This window comes from Trachurus japonicus, chromosome 6 (assembly GCF_045865225.1).
Source record: "Trachurus japonicus isolate A0001 chromosome 6, Traja_1.0".
NCBI lineage: Eukaryota > Metazoa > Chordata > Actinopteri > Carangiformes > Carangidae > Trachurus > Trachurus japonicus.
The window spans coordinates 34,094,552-34,119,551 of NC_140912.1; the positions used below are offsets into that span (position 1 = coordinate 34,094,552).

A 25,000-nucleotide genomic window follows, 5' to 3' on the forward strand; every position below is an offset into this window, starting at 1 on the left:
AATACATGCGTTGGTGGGCCTTTGTGCAAATGGCATCAGTGTTCGCCTCAAATGAGATGTTGCTGTCAATGATAGTGCCCAAGTACTTGTACTGTTGAACAGTGTCAACTGCCTGACCATGAATAAAAACAGGGGGATATGGCGGAGGTTTTTTCCTAAAATCAACAATGAGTTCCTTGGTTTTTAAAACATTAATTTTTAAAAATGAACTCTCACACCATTCGCTAAAATCATTAACCACTGGGCCGTGGGTACAATCTTGGTTGTTTAAAAGAGACACAATCACAGAATCATCGGCAAATTTAAGAATGTGCCTATCAGGATGTTGGCTACGACAGTCATTTGTGTATAAAATAAATAAAAGTGGTGAAAGGACACAGCCTTGAGGGAGCCAGTGGAAGATAAAAGTACATCAGATAAAAAGCCATTTACTTTCACCCTCTGAGGTCTGTCGGTTAAAAAGTCAACAATCCAAGATACTAGGCCCCGGTCCAGGTTATATGAGTTGGTCAAGTGGTCAGCTAAAATGTGTGGCTGTATGCAATTAAAAGCAGAGAAAAAGTCAATAAAAAGGAGACGTGCAAAATGTTGTGCTCCTTCAAGATGACCCAAGACCAGGCTGAGAAGAGTGTTAACGGCGTCCTCCACACTCCTGCCTGCTCTATACGCAAACTGCAGGGGATCAAGCCTGCTTTGCGTTGTGCTTAAAATCTCAGCTTTTATAATGCGCTCAAATGATTTCATGACGAGGGACGTCAGAGCAACAGGCCGGAAGTCATTTGGGGTTTTTGGTGCTCTTATCTTGGGGACCGGGACGATGATCGAGTCCTTCCAGAGACGAGGGACACTGCAGAGCTGGAGGGATTTCCTGAAGATGAGGGTAAAGATGCCAGCCAACTCCTCTGCACAGCTCTTCAAAAGCCTACCACCAATGTTGTCTGGCCCAGGACTTTTTCTTGCTTTTACACCTCTGAAAAGTTTGCATACAGTGTCCTCTCTTATTTCAATGGGATCATCTGGCTGGGCAGTGGGAACATGTCTATATGCTGATAGCTCATTACTAAAATCAGCAATATTAAAACGATCATAAAAACTATTTAGATCACTGGCAAGCACATTATCTGACAGGCCAGCGAGGGAGATAGGGTTCCTAGTTGACTGCATGCCCATCATTGATTTAACAGCCTCCCATGTAGGTCTGGAATTACTAGAAGTGAGCTGGGTTTGCACCTTATTTTTGTACCTGATTTTGGCAAGTTTAAGTTCCCGCTTAACTTCCTTTTGTAATTCCCTACTGCGGGTAATGTCCCCCTTATTAAAACTAATGTTTCTCAAATTAATTATATTCTTAACTGACTTCGACACCCAGGGTTTATTATTGGGAAAAATAGAAATCAATTTCCTGGGAATTATCAAATCCTCACAAAAATTAATGTATGAGGTGACAGTTTCAGTCAGATCGTCCAAATCTGAACAAGTGTCTACAAATAAGTCCCAGTCTGTACAGAAAAAGCAGTCCTGGAGGCGCTGAGTGGATTCCTCCGACCAGACAGGAACCAATCTCCGCTCCGGTTTTGTTGCCTTCAGGACACTTTTGTACGTCGGACATAAATAAACAACACTGTGGTCAGAAGTCCCCAGGGGAGCCCTCGGGAAGGATTTATAGGCGTCTTTAATTGATCCATAGCAAAGATCCAGACAACGCATATTCCTAGTGGGGCAGGTAACGTATTGGCGAAAGTTAGGGAGTGACTTTCTAAGTGTACAATGATTGAAGTCTCCCATGATGAAGTTAGGGGCGTCCGGTGCAATGCTCTGAAGCCGGTGGACAGTGTCTGCAATAACCCGTGTGGCATTAGCGGCATTTGCCTTTGGGTGGATATAAACGAGGGTTATGAATAGTTGTGGAAATTCCCTCGGAAGATAAAAGGGGCGAAGGGAGACAGAGAGAAGTTCAATATCTGGAGAGCATGTTGCCTCTCTGACAACTGAAGTGCTGCACCAGTGTTTATTGATATATAAACAGAGACCCCCTCCCAGTGATTTCCCTGTCACTGTGGGGTCTCTGTCAAGACGCAGCGGTTCCCCGAAGCCATCGATAGCCAGGTCGGGGCTCAGGTCCTGCTGCTTAAGCCACGTCTCCGTCACCGCAATGAGGCAAGCACTTTTATACTCGGAGAGGAACTTTACGTTGGCTTGCAGGTCATCCACCTTGTCATCCACCTTGTTGTAAGTCTCTCTGATATTTTGAGCACATGAATTGATAGATAACAAGTTTGTCTTACAAATTCTGAAAAAATTATGTGTGTAGACTGTGAATTGTGGCTGTGCTGACAGTTTATCCAGAAAAAATACAGAATGTTTCTTCACTCTCTCCCACTCTAACCGATGATGTCACGTGCTCTGACACGAACATTCCATGCAATACACAACCATTATAATCTCATAATTTCTACAAAAACGATCATGGTCATTGATCAGGGATTGATCAAAAACTATATGACCTATCAAAACGTGGAGTAATACGACAATGCACAAGACTTGTGTCTACTGTTTAAAGTTTAAATGAAGTCTCTAGGTGAAAGTATGCCTGAGCAGTAGACGTTTGTTAAACTCCAATGATTGGTCTTTTTCGGTCTTTTTTTCCCGCCCGTCCCATTGACTTACATGCAAAAATTTTGCGCAGTTTTTCGCGACTTACGTCGCGAAAAATTCGTACACTGTTGAGAAAAGTAATAGCACAGCGATCCCGAACCGAAATCTGGCCGGAAGTGGAAAAATAACTAGGAAAAAATCCACACAATAACAGTAGTGCCCGGTGCGATTGCCCGTGGCCCTAATAATAATAAATAATAATATATCTAATAATAAATGTTGTGTCGAAACTCACTCGTCTCAGACTTCAGTTTCTCTCCATCTGCTCCGTTCACTTTGAAATGGCATCTGAACATCTTTGCTTTCAGTTCCTCTGCTCTGCATTTACAGAAAATCACAAGATCATGACGACAGAGGGGAAGTCTCTTTATCCAGTAGAGTGGCGCCACCTGCTGGGTAACTCCTGGTATTACACCTGTATGGACAGGTGAACTCTGACACCATGAATAAACAGTGAGCTGAGATCCAGCTGTGGTAGAAGAGCTGCTGAGAGATTTAAAGACACTCCACTACAAGTTACAGCTCAGTCTGTTCTCTGTCTTATTCATCACACATGTTGTCATCAACTAATTTGTGTCTCAGTGTTGTAACTTAACTCGCCCCGGTCTGGCAACATGACAATATATGGAAAACACAACCACAACTAAATGTAAGTCCACACAGAAACCAGGAGGATACAAGGAGAATCATGATGAACTCCTTTTAGAAATGCACTCATTGACATAATGTGTTCCCTTGCCCCTTACCCTAACCTTAACCATTACTCTTAACCTAATTTAAACCTAATTATAACCTAAAGTCTTAACCCTCAAACAGCCCTTGGAAAAAGTGAGGACCGGCCAAAATGTCCTCACTTCCCCTAAATGTCCTCACTCTGTTGGTTAAAAACTCTCGACGGTCCTCACAACGTAGTAAATACAAGAACACACACACACACACACACACATCTTACAGGTGTTTTTCTGTGGGGAACAGAAGCTGATTGTGCTGAGTTCATCTCTGACTCTGGGATTAGAAAGAATAAATCATCATGTGTAAGAAGTCGGCGTGTCACTGGTGGCCAATCACATTATCAGCATTATTTTCATCTCTCTCTGATTGGTTCAGGACGGCTACTTGCTACAGTGGACCTGATGTGTTCAGAGGAGGAGGAGGAGGAGGAGGAGGAGGAGGAGGAGGAGTTTCTAATCTTGGAGTAAAGCTTGACAGTGATTTTAAACTGGACCAACAGATCAACTCTGTCGTCAAAACCAGTTTTTGTGTCCTGGTTCTGGTTCTGGTTCATGTCCTGGTTCCTGGTCCTGGTCCTGATCCTGGTTCTGGTCCTGGTCCTGGTTCTGGTCCTGGTCCTGGTCCTGGTCCTGGTTCTGGTCCTGGTCCTGGTCCTGGTCCTGGTCCTGGTTCCTGGTCCTGGTCCTGGTCCTGGTCCTGGTCCTGGTCCTGGTTCTGGTCCTGGTCCTAGTCCTGGTTCCTGGTTCTGGTCCTGGTCCTGGTCCTGGTCCTGGTCCTGGTTCTGGTCCTGGTCCTGGTCCTGGTCCTGGTCCTGGTCCTGGTCCTGGTCTCCGTGGTCACCTCCCTCATAGGTGAAGCCGCAGCAGCAACGAGCATCAGGCTGAGCAGCAGAAACAGGATGGAAGGTCTGGGGTCGACTGATGCCTCATTCATGTTCAGGGGTTCAGTCGCCACTCGGCTAAAGGTGCAGTTCACGTATTACAGAACGGTCTCTGACCTGGAGGAGTTATGCTGCGTTCATAACAACTCGGAGGTCGGGATTCCCAACTCGGAAATTTCCGACTTCCGACATCATTGCGTTCACGCTGCAGGAACTCGGAAGAAAAAAAACATGGATACCTGAAGGAAGTTTGGCGTATTGTGGCTCATCGCTGAATACGAAAAATAAATGCAGCAGTAAATGATGTTTATTTTGGAGGAGAGGAGACGCCGCAGATGAGTGCACATATAATGTTACAGCCTCGATAACAGTTAAACATTATTTCCAGACTGCAATTTCACACCATACAACAATCACAGCGTAATATAAACATATTTCATAGAGGCTACTGCAATAATACACAAAAATATGCATTAAAACCTCAACAAATAACTTAAAATGTCTAAATTTTAACCGTTTAAGACGAGGGTTGCCATGTTTTGATGTTGTCGTGACGTCAAGTCGGAAAGTCGGAGCTCTGATATGATACCCGAGTTCCCGAACTGTAATTTCCGAGTTCAACGCCGTTCAATTCTTTTTTTTACAGCTCGGAGCTATTTTTTTCCGACTTCCGAGTTGTCTTAAACGCAGCATTAGTGTGTGTGTGTGTGTGTGTGTGTGTGTGTGTGTGTGTGTGGGGTATGTGTGTGTGTGTGTGTGTGTGTGTGTGGGGTGTTTTATGTTGTGTAGTCGACCAGTCTCTGCTCCTCAGTCTCTGAAACACTGAATGTTTGTTCATGTTGCTGCTGTTGATCTGTATGTGGCTTAGGGCTGCCACAAACGATTATTTTGATAGTCGACTAGTCACCGACTATTTTTTTCGATTAGTCGACTAATCGGATCATACGTAAATTGAATGTAAAACATACAGCTTATCGCACCAGCATGCAGCTGCTCTTATATACCATCATTAGCTTTCAGCTAGAAGTGTTTAAGGTATATGCTAACTAAAAATAAAGACAATTAAGATGATAGTTCATTAAACTTTTAATGAAATATGCAGCTTTAACTGTAGCATAAAGTGCAAACAGCTGAGTAAAATAAGGATAAGGCACTGGCCTAAACAACACCAAAATAAATACTTGAAGGTTTTTTGTCTTTCCTTCATTTGTCTCTGGCATTAAACATAGATAAAATGAGGTGGACACCTGAAACTAAGGAATTGTTCACAATAATAAAGTTTTGGTAGGCCTATCAATCAAATATAACTTGTGCTCATTGTAAATAATAGGAGTTCTGTTAAAAAAAAAGCAAATAGTTTATAAGACAATCGTCTTGTCTGAAAAAATGTAAATGTTAAACTGTGTGAAACTGTCAAATGAAAACAAGTGAAACTGAGGTGCAGCTCAAACTCTGCAAGGTGTGGACTGTGATGAGAAGCTACCGGAAAATATTGACGTAGTTTTACGCCGGGAGAGAAGACTTCCTCGTTAAGATGAGCGCTCATTACGTGACCAGGACGCTGTGACCGGACGCGGTAACGTTCCAATATTCTCCAACACCGATCTCAAAGTCCGTGGTTTTATTTTTAAATGACGAACGGCTGTTTTTCAGTCCGTGATTTAAAACGATGGAGCGGCGGTACCACTAGTATTGCTTCTCATTTAAAATGACAGAGAGAGAGAGAGGGAGAGGAGCGGCGGCGGCGGCGGCGGCGGCGGCGGGGGGGGCGGGCGGGGGGGCGGGCGGGGGGTTACACCGGTGCCTCTTGATGAGGGACAAGACAGGTAGAGAGAGAAAAGAGAGAGACCACCTGTAAACTCACCTTGAGTGAGTGAGTGAGTGCACGTGTGTATGTGTGGTGGGCGGCTGCAGCAGCGGGTGCGTGTGTGGAAGGTGCCCCAGCAGTTTTGAGAGAAAAACAAAGTTTAAAAAAAAGAAAAGAAACGACGCATCGACTATAAAATTAGTTGTCGACGATTTTAATAGTCGACGTAGTCGTGACTAGTTGACTAATCGTGGCAGCCCTAATGTGGCTGATTTGATGCTTCTGCTTTTATGGAGGTGAAGTATTTGATGAATTAAAGGGAAAGTTAAAGGTCAAAGGTCTCTCTTCTCTCCTCCCCCTCTCGCTTCCTCCCTCCCCCCTTCTCTCTCTCTCTCTCCCCTTCCCTCCTCCCCTCTCTCTCCTTTCTCTTTCTCTTCCTCCCTGCCTCTAAGTCTCTCCCTGTCTCCCCCTCTCTCTACGCTCTCTTTCTCCCCCTTCTCTCTCCTCCCCCACTTCCTCTTTCCTCTCCCTCTTTCTCTCTGCCCTCTCCCCCTAAGTCTCTCCCCCTCTCCCTCCCTCTTCTCTCCTCCCCCTCTCCCCTTCCCTCTCACCTCTCTCTCTCCTCTCCCTCTTTCTCTCTGCCCTTCCTCCCTCCCCCTCTCTTCTCTCTCCCCCTCTATCTTCCTCCCTCCCTCTAAGTCTCTCCCTGTCTCCCCCTCTCTCCCTTTCTTTCTCTCTCTCTCCTCCCCCTCTTCCTCTCTCTTTCCCCTCTTTCCTCTCTCTCTCCTCTCCTCCCCCTCCCTCACTCTCTCTATCCTCTTTCTCTCTGCCCCCTCTAAGTCTATCCCTCTCTCCTCCCCCACTTCCTCTATCCTCTCCCTCTTTCTCTCTGCCCCCTCCCCCTAAGTCTCTCCCCTCCCTCCCTCTCCCTCTTTCTCTCTGTCCCCTCCCTCACTCCCTCTTCTCTCTCCCTCTCTCCCCATCCCTCCCCCTCTCTCTCTCCTCTTCCTCTTTCTCTCTGCCCTTCCTTCCCTCCCTCCCCATCTCTTCTCTCTCCCCCTCTATCTTCCTCCCTCCCTCTCTCCTCACCCCTCTTCCTCTCTCTCTTCCCCCCTTCTCTCTCTCTCTCCTCACCCCTCTTCCTCTCTCTCCTCCCTCCCTCCCTCTCTCTCTCCCTCCTCTTTCCTCTCTCTCTCTCCTCTTCTCCCCCTCCCTCACTCTCTCTATCCTCTTCCTCTCTGCCCCCCTCTAAGTCTCTCTCTCTCCTCCCCCTCTTCCCCTCTCTTCTCTCTCTCTATCCTCTCCTTCTTTCTCTCTGCCTTCATCCCTCTGTCTCTCCTTTTCTCCCCTCTCACTTCCCCTCCCTCTCTCTACGCTCTCTTTCTCCCCCTCCTCTCTCTCTCTCCTCCCCCTCTTCTCTCTTCTCTCTCCTTCCTTTACTGTAGTGAAGTTGTATATTGATGATGTTTTATTGTCCAATCACGTCCCATCGTTTGTAGCTCATTAACAGCGTCACATGTAAACGACACTAATAACCATTAAACATTAATTATCTAGATCTAATAACTCTGAGACCAGATTGACACAGTGAAGTCAGTGATGTGTAAAAAGCTGCTGTAACTCTGATCGACCACCAGGTGTCGCTGTGTTCACATGTCTGAAGCTTCGTCAGGTTTTGTGAATGAGTTTGTGTCCTGGTTTAATAACTCATGACTCTTCAGGCTGCGTTCAAGGAAACCGGTTTTTCTCAGACTCCAGTGAAGTGGATCTTCTCCTCCGTCTGTTTCAGTGCACGTTGGTGACGGTGAGGACGACTCACGTCACGTTCAGGTGAGTCAGGAGATCTGACGCTGCTCGTCTCCTGACGTCGGATCAGACCGAGGCTTCATGTGTGTGTGTGTGTGTGTGTGTGTGTTCTTGTTCTTACTACGTTGTGAGGACCGGAGAGAGTTTTTCACCAGAGTGACGACATTTTTGAGAAGTGAGGACTTTTTTTTTGGCCTCACAAAGACAGCAATACAAGAGTGTGTGTTTCTAGTTCTGGTTCTTTCTGGTTCAGGTTTAGTTCTCTGTCCTGATCTTCAGACTGTAGATGTTCCCTCTCCTCCCTCGCCGACACCGACAGGACAGAATAAAAAAAACAACAACAACTTTATATCCTTGTTAAGTTCTGAAGTTGTTAAAAAGATTTGATGTGGTGAAAGTGAAAAAAAGAGAGAGATGAACTATTACATGTTTTATTTTAACTTTTCTACTGATACTGATGTGGTTGGTGTAGAAGAGTGATGATGTTGTGCTATGAAGGGAGTTGTCCTCAGGGTGGCAGCAGAGGCTGGTTAGACTGGTTGACCTCTTGACCTGTCTGCATGTCGGCCATATTGAAACGTGTTCCAGGAAACAAACCTACAACGAAGCTCCTGAGTCCGTTTTTCTAGAATATCGTAATATAACGATTCTTACAGTTCAGTCTCCTCCTCCTCCTGCTCCTCCTCCTCCTCCTGCTCCTCCTCCTCCTCCTGCTCCTGCTCCTCCTCCTGCTCCTCCTGTTCCTCCTCCTCCTGCTCCTCCTGCTCCTCCTCCTCCTCCTCTTTACCTTCCACCTCTACCTGGACCTGGGCTCCCTTCTTCACTGCACCTCCTCCTCCTCTTCCTCCTCCTCCTCCTGCTTCTCCTCCTGCTCCTCCTCTTCCTCCTCCTCCTCCTGCTTCTCCTCCTGCTCCTCCTGTTCCTCCTCCTCCTGCTCCTCCTGCTCCTCCTCCTCCTCCTCTTTACCTTCCACCTCTACCTGGACCTGGGCTTCCTTCTTCACTGCTCCTCCTCCTCCTCCTGCTCCTGCTGCTCCTCCTCCTCCTGCTGCTCCTCCTCCTGCTCCTCCTCCTCCTGCTCCTCCTCCTCCTCCTCCTCCTTCTCCTCCTGCTCCTCCTCCTCTTCCTCCTGCTCCTCCTTCTCCTTCTCCTGCTCCTGCTCCTCTTTACCTTCCACCTCTACCTGGACCTGGGCTCCCTTCTTCACTGCACCTCCTCCTCCTCTTCCTCCTCCTCCTCCTGCTTCTCCTCCTGCTCCTCCTCTTCCTCCTCCTGCTTCTCCTGCTTCTCCTCCTGTTCCTCCTCCTCCACCTGGACCTCCTCTTCCTCTCCTCCTCCTCCTGCTCCTCCTTTCCTCCTCTTCCTGCTCCTTCTCTTCCACCTCCACCTGGACCTCCTTCTTCACTGCACCTCCTCCTCCTCCTGCTCCTCTTCTTCCTCCTCCTTTTCCTCCTCCTCCTCTTCTTCCTCCTCCTTCTCCTCCTGCTCCTCCTCTTCCTCTTCCTCTTCCTCCTCCTCCTGCTCCTCCTCCACCTCCTCCTCTTTCTCCTCCTCCTCCTCCCACTCCTCCTCTTCCTCTTCTTCCTCCTCTTCGTCCTCCTCCTCCTCCTCTTCCTCCTCCTCCTTCTCCTCCTCTTCGTCCTCCTCCTCCTCCTCCTCTTCCTCCTCCTCCTCCTCTTCTTCTTATTCTTCCTCCTCCTCCTCTTCCTCCTCCTTTTCCTCCTCCTCCTCCTCTTCTTCCTCCTCCTCCCCCTCCTGCTTCTCCTCCTCCTCCTCTTCCTCTTCCTCCTCATCCTGCTCCTCCTCCTCCTCCTTCTCCTCCTCCTCCTCTTCTTCTTATTCTTCCTCCTCCTCCTCTTCCTCCTCCTTTTCCTCCTCCTCCTCCTCTTCTTCCTCCTCCCCCTCCTGCTTCTCCTCCTCCTCCTCCTCCTCTTCCTCTTCCTCCTCCTCCTGCTCCTCTTCCTCCTCCGCATCCTCCTCTTCTTCCTCCTCCTCTTCCTCCTCCTCCTCTTCTTACTCCTCCTCCTGCTTCTCCTCCTGCTCCTCCTCTTCCTCCTGCTCCTCCTTTTCCTCCTACTCCTGTTCCTGCTCCTCTTCCTCCTTCTCCTCCTCATCTTCCTCCTGCTCCTCCTCCTTTTCTTCCTGCTCCTCCTCTTCCTCCTCTTTTTCCTCCTCCTCCTCCTCCTGCTCCTCCTCTTCCTCCTCCTTTTCCTCCTCCTGCTCCTCCTCCTTCTCCTCCTCCTCCTCCTCCTCCTCCTCTCCTCTTCCTCCTCCTCCTGCTCCTCCTCCTTCTCTTCCTCCTCCTCCTCTTCCTCCTCCCCCTCCCCTCCTCCTCCTCCTCCTCCTCCTGCTCCCTGCTTCTCTTCCTCCTCCTCCTGCTACTGCTCCTCCTGTTCCTCCTCCTCCTCCTCCTCCTCCTCCTCCTCCTCTTTACCTTCCACCTCCTCCTGGACCTGGGCTTCCTTCTTCACTGCACCTCCTCCTCCTCATCTTACTGCTCCTCCTCCTCCTTTTCCTCCTCTTCCTCCTCCTCTTCCTCCTCCTCCTGCTCCTCTTTCTCCTCCTCCTCCTCCTCTTCCTCCTGCTCCTCCTCCTTTTCTTCCTCCTGCTCCTCCTCCTCTTCCTCCTCCTGCTCCTCCTCCTCCTCCTCCTCCTCCTGCTCCTCCTCCTCCTCCTCATCCTCCTCTTCCTCCTCCTCCTTCTCCCCCTCTTCCTCCTCCTCCTCCGGGTCCAGCTCCCCGTCGCACACACCGATCAGGTTCGATTCCCCGGTGCCGCCGCCGGGTGAAGCCATAGTCGCTCACATGTGTCGGTGCAGAGCCAGAGGTCCGTCACCAAAATACCTCCGCCCCCACAGACAGGACAGGAGGGAGTGAATGTCTTATAAATAAAATACAACCACACGACTGCACACATGCCTTAGAGATATAATGTATGAACATGTTTCAGGTGTTAAAATACACTTTTAAATGCAACATGGTGGTTAAAATAATGTAAAGTTAAGTTTTTACACGTCTGTGAACGAGGAAGAGAAAAGTTCCGACCGGAAACTTCTTTTTTTTTTTTTTCCCCTATTAGTCCAGTCATTTTATGAGAAAAGGTTAAACAAATTGCAACAGAAGCAAACTAAACTGATTTTGTATCCTCAGCATGTCCTGAGTGAGGGAAAAAAAGCCCCGAAGAATCCCATTAGGGGAAAGTTTTGAAAAACACCCAAACATATCCCATTTATATGCATATAAAAAAAAAATTTCACGTGTATAGGGTAAAATTTTTAACCTTTAGATATCTCCATGAAAATTACTGAGTTGATTACTTACATTAAGACAAACAAAAAATGTATTACAAGTTTTTTGAAATTCTTTGTTAACATGAGCAAATTTGCATAAATTTGCATAAATTCCACCGTTTTGACGGCACATGTATATATGAAGTTGCTGTGGTGGTACCGGCATGGAAATTGGAATGAGTTGACTCCATCGGTCAACCGACAAGTTGACCACTTTAAATTTCAAGATGACTGCAATTTTTCACGACAGCCACATCCTTAGTAGAGCAGGTATGACATGAGCCAACAGTGCATAATCCAATTACGTATGGCTAATTTGGATATATACAACACCTGATCTAAACATTGAGTAGAGCAGGTGAAAATGTCTTGTTCAATCTTGTTAACATATAATATGTTAACAAGATTGAACAAGACATTTTTTAACTGTAATATGATATTACAGTTAAAAAACTTAAAGGACAATTCCAGGCGAATTCAACTCTGGGGTGTATTTTCATATCATTTTAGGTCTAAAAGAATGAATCTGAAGATTTTCAGTTTAATCGCTCCTGTTTTGCGGTAGTTGCGTCTGTCCGTGCATCGCCACGGCAGCAATGAATGGAAGTGGATGTAAGTTCCGCTGTTTAGGCTGTTTCCAGCCCTCAAAGCCGCATTTTTTTCCCACAGACAGCATCAGATGGCTACTCAAACATGCACCGAGAAGTTTATTTACTTCAAGCAAGCCGACATGTTTGTAAAAGTCGATCTAATTCAAAGTCTCCCGGAGTCTCGCGCGAGCCCGAAGTTGCAGTGCTGGTACTGTATATTCAGGCGCAGTCGGAGCTACCGCTTGTGTCATAAACACAGGAATATCAACTCTTTACTTGCTTGAAGTGTACATTTTTTTCCACATACAGCGTCAGATGGCTACTCAAAGATGCGCCGAGAAGATTTTTTTACTTGAAGCAAGTAAAGAGTTGATATTCCTGTGTTTATGACACAAACGGTAGCTTTTCCCACTGCATGTGAACACACCGCGCACAGCAACTGGGTCTCGCGCGAGACTCCGGGAGACTTTGAATTAGATCGACTTTTACAAACATGTCGGCTTGCTTGAAGTAAATAAACTTCTCGGTGCATGTTTGAGTTGCCATCTGATGCTGTCTGTGGAAAAAAATTGAGTTGAATTCGCCTGGAATTGTCCTTTAAGGAATGGAACCAAAGGCTACCCATGAGCATTAATAGAGACAGAGCATGTCATACCTGCTCTACTAAGGATGTGGCTGTCTTGAAAAATTGCAGTCATCTTGAAATTTAAATTGGTCAACTTGTTGGTTGACCGATGGAGTCAACTCATTCCAATTTTCATGCCGGTACCACCACAGCAACTTCATACATGTGCCGTCCAAACGGTGGAATTTATGCAAATTTAGGCAAATTTGCTCATGTTAACAATGAATTTCAAAAAACTTGTAATACATTTTTTGTTTGTCTTAATGTAAGTAATCAACTCAGTAATTTTCATGGAGATATCTAAAGGTTAAAATTTTTACCCTATACACGTGAAAAAATTTTTTTATATGCATATAAATGGGATATGTTTGGGTGTTTTTCGAAACTTTCCCCTAATGGGATTCTTCGGGGCTTTTTTTCCCTCACTCAGGACATGCTGAGGATACAAAATCAGTTGAGTTTGCTTCTGTTGCAATTTGTTTAACGTTGATCCCTTTTTTGGCCTAAAATTACTGGACTATATGAGCTTTATTGAAAACATTGTACATACATACGGATGTACAGAGAACAGGGTTGTACATACAATCAAACATGAAACATCAGACAGGTGCTCCAATATGTATCAATAAACATAAATAATAAATACATCAAAATAAAATCTGGCTGTTTTAAGCAATATTAGAAAACATAAAATCATGAAAAAAATAACATATGGTATGGTAGCCTATGACAGAAGAAAAGGAAAAAAAAGGGAAATAGAATGTGTAAGCTTTATTCTACTTCTTTATTCTTTGAAAAATCTCTCATAAATATCTATGGATGTGATGCTTTGTTTAGTGTCAATTAGTGTAAGGGATTTCATGAACTCTTTGAACTCATGCAAGAAACTTCTGAAGTTGGGTGAGGTTTTGGAGTGTTTACATTTATGTATGTGAAATTTGCCATACAAAATGAACAAGTTTATAATAAAGGTGATGTCCTTTTCTTCTGACCGGAAACTTCACTAACAGAATAATAATAAACAGTGACATCATTTCCGTTTCACGTATGATTTTTTATTTTTTTTTGTTCAAAACTTTGTTTCACATTACAAAAACAGTTTTTCATAATAAAATGCAATCTATAAAGCATATCTATATTATACGCCAGGGGGAATTTACAAGTTTACAAAAAAATGTTCAAGTTTTCACTTATATTGAAAGTCTTAATCACTTTCTGGTTGCTTGAAAATTTGATGGAGGTTATGTATAGCTTGAGCTCACTGGTAAAAGAAGGTTTTTTTGTTTAAAATGAACTTACATTTGTGAATATGAAATTTTGCCATTAAAATGATGAGGTTGATAATAAAAGTTATGTTGGCTTTTTCCTTGCCCAAACAGTAGTACATTCCTCCAAAACAAAATAAAATCACCAACAACATTGATAGCAACAAAATTACAAATATCACTCCATAGTTTTTCACATGTGAATTAAAAAACTAAAACTGACAGTTCTTGCGTTTATTCATAATCTCTTGTTCGACAACACATTCACTGTAAAACCATGAAAAAAACATAATTTTATTGTAATTTGCGAAAATAAACACTTTCATTTTGAAATGTAACTGAGCCTGACACCTAAATAATATTTAACTTTTCATGTTGTTGTTCTGTATGACTACATGTTGAGTCTTCAAAGAGCAAATATTGAAAAAAAAGAAGAAAAAAACGTACAGGAAATTATGTACATATGTGTGTTAAGTTATAAAATAAAGGCTAGGGTTTCTTTTGTAAATCATACTTATCAATAATACTAAACAGTTTAATTAAATGTTTAATAAGACTGAGGGCGAAAAGAAGAACTTCGTTATAAAACATGTATTTTGGTCTTTTGCTGTGTTTTGTTGTGCACGACAAGTGGATGTGGCAGTACTTACAGTATCACAGTGAAAGTATTTAGTTAGGAGTTAGTGGAGTAAAAGTACTTCCTGTACTTGAGTGACAGGTGAAGCTCATTGTTCCTGTTTGACTCAACACCTTTACCTGTGACTGGATCACTGATGATTGACACATTGAAGCTGCTGCAGCGTTTTCTGAGTCTGTGATGTCATAGATGATGTCATACGTGATGATGTCACATCCTGACAGGTTCACCTGCTGCACTTTACACTTTATTTCACTCCCACAGTCTCACCAGCTGTGGAAACAGCTACGGATCAGACTAACGCTCCAGAGTCTCCAGTCGAAAGTCTGGACTCTTCACAAGATCACGAAGCTGCTGCAGAGCTGAAGAGCTCAGGATGTTTTTGTATCCTCTCAGGTCCAGTTCTCTCAGGTGGGAGGGGTTGGACTTCAGAGCTGAGACCAGAGAAGAACAGCTGATCTCTGACAAACTGCAGCCCCACAATCTGAATAAAGAATAAAAGAAGAAGATGAAATGAAGATCACACACACACACACACACACACACACACACACACACACACACACACAGCTGCAGTGATCAGATCATTGATTATTGATCAGACTGAGTGAAATGAGCTGAAAGTGAGGAGTCATTGTCAGTGTGAGAGAAGAACAAGTGGAAACATGAGACAACAACTATTTCAAACGTCCTTCATTCATGACATCAAAGTCAATGATTCAAGTTCTGAGTGAAGATCAATCAGGTTCAGTTGTGGATCAAAGATCTAAGATCTACAACAGTAACAGTCAGTGAACTGACCTCAGAGTCTCCAGTCTACAGTCTGGACTCTCCAGAAAACCACTCAGATGCTTCACTCCTGAATCATAAAGGTAGTTTCCACTCAGGTTCAGTTCTCTCAGGTGGGAGGGGTTGGACTTCAGAGCTGAGCCCAGAGAAGAACAGCTGATCTCTGACAACCTGCAGTTCCACAATCTGAATAAAGAATAAAAGCAGTGAGTTGAGGACAAAGCTCCTTGTTGACAGCGTTCAGTGTCTCATCATCTGTTCAGAGCTGAATAAGCTTCAGAAAGAACAAGTTTAGAAAATCAAAGTCCAACAGCTGAAGCAACAGGAAGCAGGTTAAACAGTCACATAGAGAGAAAACAGCTCATTAATATTCATGAGAAGCTGCTGCTGCTTCAACACAGACGCAGTGACTCCGCCTCTTCACCTGTCAGCTCCACCTGTGGCTCCATCCAGACAAACTCATGTTGTGCAGCCACATTGATCAGAGATTTACTGACCAAATGTCTGATCTCTGACAACCAACACACATCTGCTTATTATGGGATGTTGTCTTTGAATGTTTCACTATAAACATCACAGAGCCTCAGGAAAGAGGTGGAGCCAGCAGCTATTGATTATAGATCAGTTATTGTCTGATACATCACATGTGTTTCTGTAGTGGAGGTGAAACATGAAGAGAAACAGAGACTGGACTAAAAACCAGTGAGGTGCAGTCAGGGCTTTGATTTATTCACTTCATCTAAAGTTGGATTCTTTTGGACTTTCAGATAACTTTACTACAAGTTCAATGTGTCAGAATGTGGTGATTTTCATGGTCTAATAAAAGCCAGTAAACAGAGCTAGCTTCTGTCCAGGCAGCAGCTGCACAAACCACTCAGCCATGTGTAGTATTACAGAGCAAAGGCCCAGAGCTGCTCTGCCTCTTCTGTCAGTACGGTGTGTATGTGGCTGTTTGCACATGTGCAGTAAGTTCCCACAGAGAGTTCACATGGAGGTGAAAAGGCACAACGCTACGCTGCCTCTTAACTTAACTGCACCATGTCTGAGCTGCACTTCAGTTCACGTTGCCTTGGTGAATGGTCAACACACAGACGTGTCCCCTGGCTTTTTAGCCTCCAGCAGTTTAGCAGCTAATTCAACTGCAGTGATGCTCCACTGGAGAGGTGAACACCTTAATGAGCTTCATCTGTAGAACAACAGCAGCTTTTATCTGACGGGAGACCAGTGCCTGAGCTACGGTGGCTAACAGTTAGCAAGTTTTAACCTACTCTCTCTCTGACATACACACACACACACACACACACACACACACACAGCCCAGGTTGTGTGTCCTATCTGTTGTAAACCTTGTAATAACAGCTTGTTGTGTACAGTTAACATCCTTGTTGCTCAGGTCTGAGTGTGGATTGTGTTAAAGGTTTGTTGTGTGATGTGAGCGGTGCTCCAACATGTGATCCTGTTATTGATCTGAGTTGTGTGTTAATAACAGCTGATGTCAGGGCGGCATGGATTGTGGGGAAAAGGTGTTGCACATGTTTAAGACTTGGATCTGTGTAAACCATTGTGTATAAATCTGTTTGTTGTGAGGTTGTTGTGTGATGAGCTGTCTGAGGTGCCGACCCCCCACAGCCCTGGTCTTGGTCTGTGAGCGCCTGCCTACCCTGTCCTACAGCCTCAGTGTGGATCAGTAGAATATCAGCCTCATGTCTGCAGCTCAGTATCAACACAACTTTCACATCACATTCATCTGAGCACAGAAATAAAACAGAGTCTGACCTCAGAGTCTCCAGTCTACAGTCTGGACTCTCCAGAAAACCACTCAGATCCTTCACTCCTGAATCCTGCAGCTTGTAGTTGTCACTCAGGTCCAGTTCTCTCAGGTGGGAGGGGTTGGACTTCAGAGCTGAGCCCAGAGAAGAACAGCTGATCTCTGACAAACTGCAGCGCTCCAATCTGAATAAAGAATAAAAGAAGAAGATGAAATGATTGATGATTGATCAGATGTGTCCTGATCAGTGATCAGTGTGTAAATGAGTAGAGGGACTTTGTCCTTGTGTTGTTGTGGATCATCATCATGTGGCCTTCTACACACATCATCCACATGTCAGCACAGATTCATCGGCTGCTGCTGACCTCAGATCAGTCTGTCAATATACAATCAATATCTGATCAATACCTGTTGGACTAAACACTGACTACAACTCTCTGATTCAGGACTGAACTGGATCAAAGACACACACACACACACACACACACACACACACACAGAGAGGATGATAAACTGTTTGTGTGGTTAGTAGTTGCATGACTTCAGATTTTTCGACTCTTCGATTTTTTAAAGTCGACTCTAATGTTATGAAAGTCGAGTCGACGTCGACTAGTCGCCGATGACGTCGTTCATATCTTTTTTTTTTTTTTAAGTATATATTTTTTGGCGTTTTTGCCTTTATTTGATAGACAGTGATATAGACAGGAAAGAGGGAGGCAGAGAGAGGGGGAATGACATGCAGGATGCACTGACTGGTTGATAGAAATCAGTACAGAACAGCAGGTAAATAAACAACCAGTTGTAAATCAGTTTTTTTGTAACATACACTCCTATAGAAGTGAAAAGAAAATACTGGAGCTACTGTGTGTTAGGGAGGAAAACGACACAAGCAAAGGTCTGTAAGCCAATCACCATCACAGTCCTGCTCAGTCACAGTTTTTGTTTTTCGATTCTGGTTGATTGGTTGTTATTGTTTGTTGTTGTGCGCGACATAAAGCTGCCTATACGAGCAGAGTTTTTTTTTTTGCGCTGCCTTCACAACTTTCTTTTCATCAACGACCTGTGGAACACTTGCGTGCCGATCCGTGGAGAGCGATCAAGGATCAACACTGATCTGTTTCCAGTGCTCGTGCCCAAAATGCAAAGGTAGAAGCTATACACAACCTAGAAAGTCAAAGTGTTGTTTTGATGGGCTTGTGTGTTGTTTTTGTTGTCCTTTTGTTTTGTTTTGTTTTTTCTCTGTCTTATGAATATGTCTGCTATGTACTGTTGATAATAATAATAATTATTATTAATCTAATGTTACCCCCGGGAAAAGGGTGGGGTCAAGGGGAATGGATAAATGGAATTGTAATGAAATTAAACAAAATAAAAAATTGATTTAAAAAAAAAAAAAAAACACTGATCTGTTGCTCCACTACTCACCTCCCTCATGATCATCCACATCCTAAACTAGAATAACATGAATAACCAAGTTTATCAAGGCCGTGCATCAGCAACAGAAGACAATTTAAATCAATTAGGGTGACGGATTAGTTTCATTCAGCCACTCAGCTGTTGTTTCAAGCAGCTCTCCACTTGTGCTGCCAAAATCACGTGATCAGCAACGAGTTGACATCAAGCTCAAAACGTCATTGTGGAGCAGTAAAGTCGAGTCTGTGCAACCCACACACACACACACACACACCACACACACACACACACACACACACACACACAGCAGCTTCTCCTGCCTCAGATCTACATCACATCTGCTCAGCTTCAGCTACAGTGGCTGATCCAGCTGTTCTGTTAGCAGCTTCATCTGAGAGCAGCTCATCATCATCATCATCATCATCATCATCATCATCATCATCATCATCATCATCATCATCATCATCATCATCATCATCATCATCATCACCACCACACTGACCTCTGAGTGACCTCTGACCCTTCACCTTCTACCAGCTGCAGTAACATGGAGTCACAATCAGTCGCTGCTTCAAACTGAACTTCACACATTTGAACTGAACACAGACAAAAGTCCAACAGGTCCAGTCAGTGAACTCACCTCAGAGTCTCCAGTTTACAGTTTGGACTCTCCAGTCCAGCACACACAACCTTCACTGATGAACCACTCAGTTTGTTGTGACTCAGGTCCAGTTCTGTCAGGTGGGAGGGGTTGGACTTCAGAGCTGAGGCCACGACTTCACAGTGACTCCCTGAGAGTCCACAATGAATAAGTCTGTGAAGAGAGAAAATATCAAATGTGTCAGAATCAAATCAGATGAAAGCTGCAGTAAAGACACAGTTGATGCATCTGATGATGTGATGAACATCTGAGCTTCAGCTCATCTTCTCTGACTGAGTTGATCCTCATCACTCTGACAGGATGGACGGGACCCTCAAGCAAAGCCTGCTCATTCTACATTATCCCTGACATAATGTTTTCAAAGTCAAACTAAGAATAATGAAAAGAAAAATTGTGTTTATCTGAACTACTGATCTAAACTGCTAATCAATAATTATATTGATCATTTCTGGACTCACCGAGCCTTCCTGCAGTTCCTCACAGCTGGGATCAGTCTCAGTCGTCCCTGAGCTGATGTGTTGTACTTCTTCAGGTCCAACTCGTCCAGAACCTGCTCTGACATCTGCAGCATGTAGGCCAGAGCTGAACACTGGATCTCAGAGAGTTTCTCTGATCTGTTCTCTGACTTGAGGAACTGTTGTATCTGCTGATGAACTGACTGGTCCTTCATCTCCGTCAGACAGTGGAAGTTGTTGATGCTTCTGTCAGGAGAGATTTCATCACTCTTCATCTCCTTCAGGTTGTTGATGGTTCTCTGGATGGTTTCTGGACTGTTGTCTGTCTGACCCAGCAGACCTCCTAACAGCCTCTGGTTGGACTCCAGAGAGAGGCCATGAAGGAAGCGAACAAACAGGTCCAGGTGACCATTTATACTGCTGAGGGATTTCTGCATGGCTCCCTGCAGGAAGACATCCAGGGTTAGAGGACTGTTATTGATCTGTGGAGGACTGCTTGCATTGAATCCAAAAAAATTCTGAACCTTCTTAAACAAAGACTTCTGTTTTGGTTTCTCTCTCTGTTTGTAGTTTTCTTCTTTTTCTTCTTTGCTGCCGCTGCTACTGCCGCCACCGTCTTTTTCTGCTAAGGACAAGTCACTGAAATAATGTTCCTTGACTTGTTCTCTCAGGAACTTCTTGAGGACCTGTGTGTTCCTGTTGGTGAAACAGTGGAACATGTAGACTGCAGCCAGAAACTCCTGAACACTCAGATGAACAAAGCAGTAGACTGTTTTCTGGAAGATCACGCTCTCTCGTTTGAAGATCTCAGTACAGAGTCCTGAGTTCACCAAGGCCTCTGTGACATCCAGACCACACTGCTCCAGGTCTTCTTGGTAGAACATGATGTTTCCTTCCTGCAGCTGTTCAAACGCCAGCCTCCCCAGCTTCAGAAGAACTTCCCTGTCGGCCTCCGTCAGCTCCTGTGGACTCGTCTCATGTCCTTCACCGTACTTGTTCTTCTTCCTCTTTGTCTGGACCAGCAGGAAGTGTGAGAACAGGTCAGTTGTGGTCTTGGGCAGCTCTCCTCTCTGGTCTGTGGTCAACATGTGCTCCAGAACTGTAGCACTGATCCAGCAGAAGACTGGGACTTGACACATGATGTGGAGGGTCCTGGACGTCTTGATGTGTGAGATGATTCTTCTGGACAGATCTTCATCACTGGACCTCCTCCTGAAGTACTCCTCCATCTGGGCGTCAGTGAAGCCTCGGACCTCTGTTACCCTGTCAACACATGTAGGAGGGATCTGATTGGCTGCTGCAGGTCTGGAGGTGATCCAGACCAGAGCCGAGGGAAGCAGATTCCCCTGGATGAGGTTTGTCAGCAGCACGTTGACTGATGACGTCTGTGTGACATCAGACACAACCTTCTTCTTCTTAAAGTCCAGTGACAGTCGGCTTTCATCCAGGCCGTCAAAGATGAAGAGAAGTTTACAGACAGCCAGCTGCTCTGCTGTGACCTTCTGTAATGTTGGATGGAAAACATGGAGCAGCCTGAGAAGACTCAACCGCTGATCTCTGATCAGGTTCAGCTCCCTGAACGAAAGCAGAACCAGCAGACTGACATCTTGGTTCTCCAAGCCCTCGGCCCAGTCCAGAGTGAACTTCTGCACCGAGAAGGTTTTTCCAACACCAGCGACGCCGTTGGTCAGAACCACTCTGATGGGTCTATGTTGGACAGGTGAGACTGTAGAGACATCCTCTCTCTGTTGGACAGGTGAGATCGTAGAGACGTCCTCTCTCTGTTGGACAGGTGAGACTGTAGAGACGTCCTCTCTCTGTTGGACAGGTGAGACTGTAGAGACGTCCTCTCTCTGTTGGACAGGTGAGACCGTAGAGACGTCCTCTCTCTGTTGGACAGGTGAGACCGTAGAGACGTCCTCTCTCTGTTGGACAGGTGAGACCGTAGAGACGTCCTCTCTCTGTTGGACAGGTAAGTCTTTAAAGATGTCGTTGCACTTGATTGGAGTGTCATGGAGGGTCTTCTTCTTGGACGTTGTCTCCAGCTGTCTCACCTCATGTTGGGTATTAACCTCTTCACTCTGTCCCTCTGTGATGTAGAGCTCAGTGTAGATCCTGTTGAGGAGGGTTCCACTTCCTGTCCCACTTCCTGTTCCCTCAGTTCCTTCAGTCACTCGTTCACATCTGCTCCTCAGACTGATCTTATGTTGATCTAAAACTTCCTGCAGACCACGATCTGCTGAGAGAGAAGAGACGGAGTCAGACTGAAGACAGAGAGTCTGACAATCGGATCAGATTATTTTCATCAGCTACAGAAAAACTACAGACAACAAAGAGAAGGTTTGAATCATCATCTTAAATGTCAGTGCTGTGTGATGGAACAATGACTCTGGAGAAAACAACAAGTCCTGGTTTCACAAATGACCACATCAGCAGACAGATGTTCAGTCTCACTTTGTCCACAGCTGCTCTGATTGGCTGTCTGCAGCTCACCTCTGGTTCTGGGTCTTTGTCCACACTGGGGACAGGAGGGGGGTCCTGAAGAACCAGACTGGTCCCAGTCTGAGGTGAAGCACTGTCTGCAGAACCAGTGTCCACAGCTGGTGGAGACTGGATCCTTCAGGACGTCCTGACAGAGACCACAGCAGGACAGCTGCTGGTCCACAGAGACACCACTCCTCTTCCTCCTGTCAAGACATTTCTGGATCAATCACATGTCACAGCTCCACATCTGAGCTCTGATTGGTTAACCTCCTCAAGGGGGCGGGGCTTCAGTAACACTGATCACTACTGTCTGGTTCCTGACTTTTCAAAATAAAAGTCTGTGTGTATCAGCTGCTTTAATCTCTACTGTGACTTCAGTTTAAAGGCTGAGACGTGTGGATCATTAAAGTGTTGGTGCAGCAACGTTCACACTGACTGAGGCTGATGACACAGGAACATGAGGACGCTGTGCTTCATCAGTCTGATGGACAGAGTGTGTGTGCATGTTTCTGTCTCTGAGGTTAGTTGTGAACCTTCAGAGTCTGATGGATCTGGTTCCTGGTTTCTCTCTGTTTCCTTCACATGAGTCTAATGACTGAATCACCTTCGGCTCAGTTTACAGTAGAAACTGTCTCTTACTGTGACTCTGGAGGTCCAGGTCCAGGTCCAGGTCCAGGTCCAGATCCAGATCCAGGTCCAGGTCCAGGTCCAGAACTGACGACTGGAGGAAGCTCTCTGGACCAGTCACTCTTCATGGACAGACAGATGGATCCTGAAGACTCTTCTCTCAGTCTGTGGTTCTGACCTCTGCAAACACAAACGTGTTTTTATTCACATCACATTGATCACTGATGGCACGGAAGATTGTCCATCGTGTTTTATTTTGAAATTTACCAGATGCTCCGTGAGTTTCACTTCCTGTTTTGAGTGATCTTATCGATTGATGTGTGCTGGTTGTGTGATATTCCTAATTATCATATTTGGTATTAAGGTAACCTAATAGTAACTAAAAGTAATCTGGTTGATTACTTTATTTTTGTGATACTTAGAGTAAGTTACTGATTATATTATTTTTCAAATGTAGTTTGTAATTGTACTGGATTACATTTTTAAAGTAACCCTCCAAACCTGCACACAGGTCTGAATCTGGTCTCTTACTGTGACTCTGGAGGTCCAGGTCCAAGACTGAAGTTTAGAGGTTGTCCGTTAGACCAGTCACTCCTCATGGACAGACAGATGGATCCTGGAGACTCTGCTCTCAGTCTGTGGTTCTGATCTCTGCAAACACAAACATGTTTTTATTCACTGGACACAAACCAGGAAGTAATTTCCTCATTTCCTCTCCTGTGACGTCACACACACTTGAGGTTTTTATCTGGTCTCTTACTGTGAGTCTGGAGGTTCATGTTTGGACCGGTCACTCTCCAGAGACTTTGATCTGTTCTCCTGTTCCTCCACATTAACACTCATCTTCAGGACTTCAGTCAGTCTGAGAGGGAAACCAGTAACACACACACACACACACACACAGAATCAAGACACACCCAAATCCACCAAGGACAAACTATAACCACTTCCTTGTCTGATCCAGTCGTTGACCTCCACCACTCATAGTACTTTGACATTAAATCCATGTTCATCCAGTCACCGTGACCTTTGACCTTCGATGTTTGTTCTGAGTTTGAAGAAGTTGTGTGGAGGTGAATCTGAGACAATGTGCTGACGTATGTACGGACTACGTCTGACTCTTCTTCCCTCCACAGTCCACACAGACAAACTGACTCTCACACTCTGACACAACAACAACAACAACAACAACAACAATAATAATAATAAATAATAATATATGTAATAATAAAGTTGTTTTGATACTCACTCGTCTCAGACTTCAGTTTCTCTCCTTCTGCTCCGTTCACTTTAAAATGGCATCTGAACATCTTTTCTTTCAGTTCCTCTCCTCTGCATTTACAGAAAATCACTTGTTCATGAAGACAGAAGGAGGGGAAGTCTCTTTATCCAGTAGAGTGGCGCCACCTGCTGGGTAACTCCTGGTATTACACCTGTATGGACAGGTGAACTCTGACACCATGAATAAACAGTGAGCTGAGATCCAGCTGTGGTAGAAGAGCTGCTGAGAGATTTAAAGACACTCCACTACAAGTTACAGCTCAGTCTGTTCTCTGTCTTATTCATCACACATGTTGTCATCAACTAATTTGTGTCTCAGTGTTGTAACTTAACTCGCCCCGGTCTGGCAACACGACCATATATGGAAAACACAACCACAACTAAATGTAAGTCCACACAGAAACCAGGAGGATACAAGGAGAATCATGATGAAATCCTTATAGAAATGCACTCATTGACATAATGTGTTCCCGAGCCCCTTACCCTAACCTTAACCATTACTCTTAACCTGATTTAAACCTAATTATAACCTAAAGTCTTAACCCTCAAACAGCCCTTGGAAAAAGTGAGGACCGGCCAAAATGTCCTCACTTCCCCTAAATGTCCTCACTCTGTTGGTTAAAAAATCTCGACGGTCCTCACAACGTAGTAAATACAAGAACTCTCACACACACACACACACACACACACACACACACACATCTTACAGGTGTTTTTCTGTGGGGAACAGAAGCTGATTGTGCTGAGTTCATCTCTGACTCTGGGATTAGAAAGAATAAATTATCATGTGTAACAAGTGGGCGAGTCACTGGTGGCCAATCACATTATCAGCATTATTTTCATCCCTCTCTCTCTGATTGGTTCAGGACGGCTACTTGCTACAGTGGACCTGGTGTGTTCAGAGGAGGAGGAGGAGGAGGAGGAGGAGGAGGAAGAAGAGGAGGAGGAGGAGGAGAAGGATGCAGTCTCTGAAACACTGAATGTTTGTTCATGTTGCTGCTGTTGATCTGTATGTGGCTGATTTGATGCTTCTGCTTTTATGGAGGTGAAGTATTTGATGAATTAAAGGGAAAGTTAAAGGTCAAAGGTCTCTCTTCTCTCCTCCCCCTCTCGCTTCCTCCCTCCCCCCTTCTCTCTCTCTCTCTCTCTCCCCTTCCCTCCTCCCCTCTCTCTCCTTTCTCTTTCTCTTCCTCCCTCCCTCTAAGTCTCTCCCTGTCTACCCCTCTCTCTACACTCT

General features: G+C 45.0%; 1 protein-coding gene across 1 annotated transcript in view; it reads right to left on the reverse strand.

The window, feature by feature from the left end:
* The window catches only part of LOC146986534 (uncharacterized), a 1,046,957-nt gene that overhangs the window by 230,072 nt on the left and 791,885 nt on the right, over positions 1 to 25,000 (reverse strand). Inside the window, exon 19 of the mRNA XM_085780502.1 lies at positions 16,851 to 17,027. Within this exon, the coding sequence (XP_085636628.1) occupies positions 16,851 to 17,027 (177 nt within the window). The remainder of the gene's footprint in view (positions 1 to 16,850; positions 17,028 to 25,000) is intronic.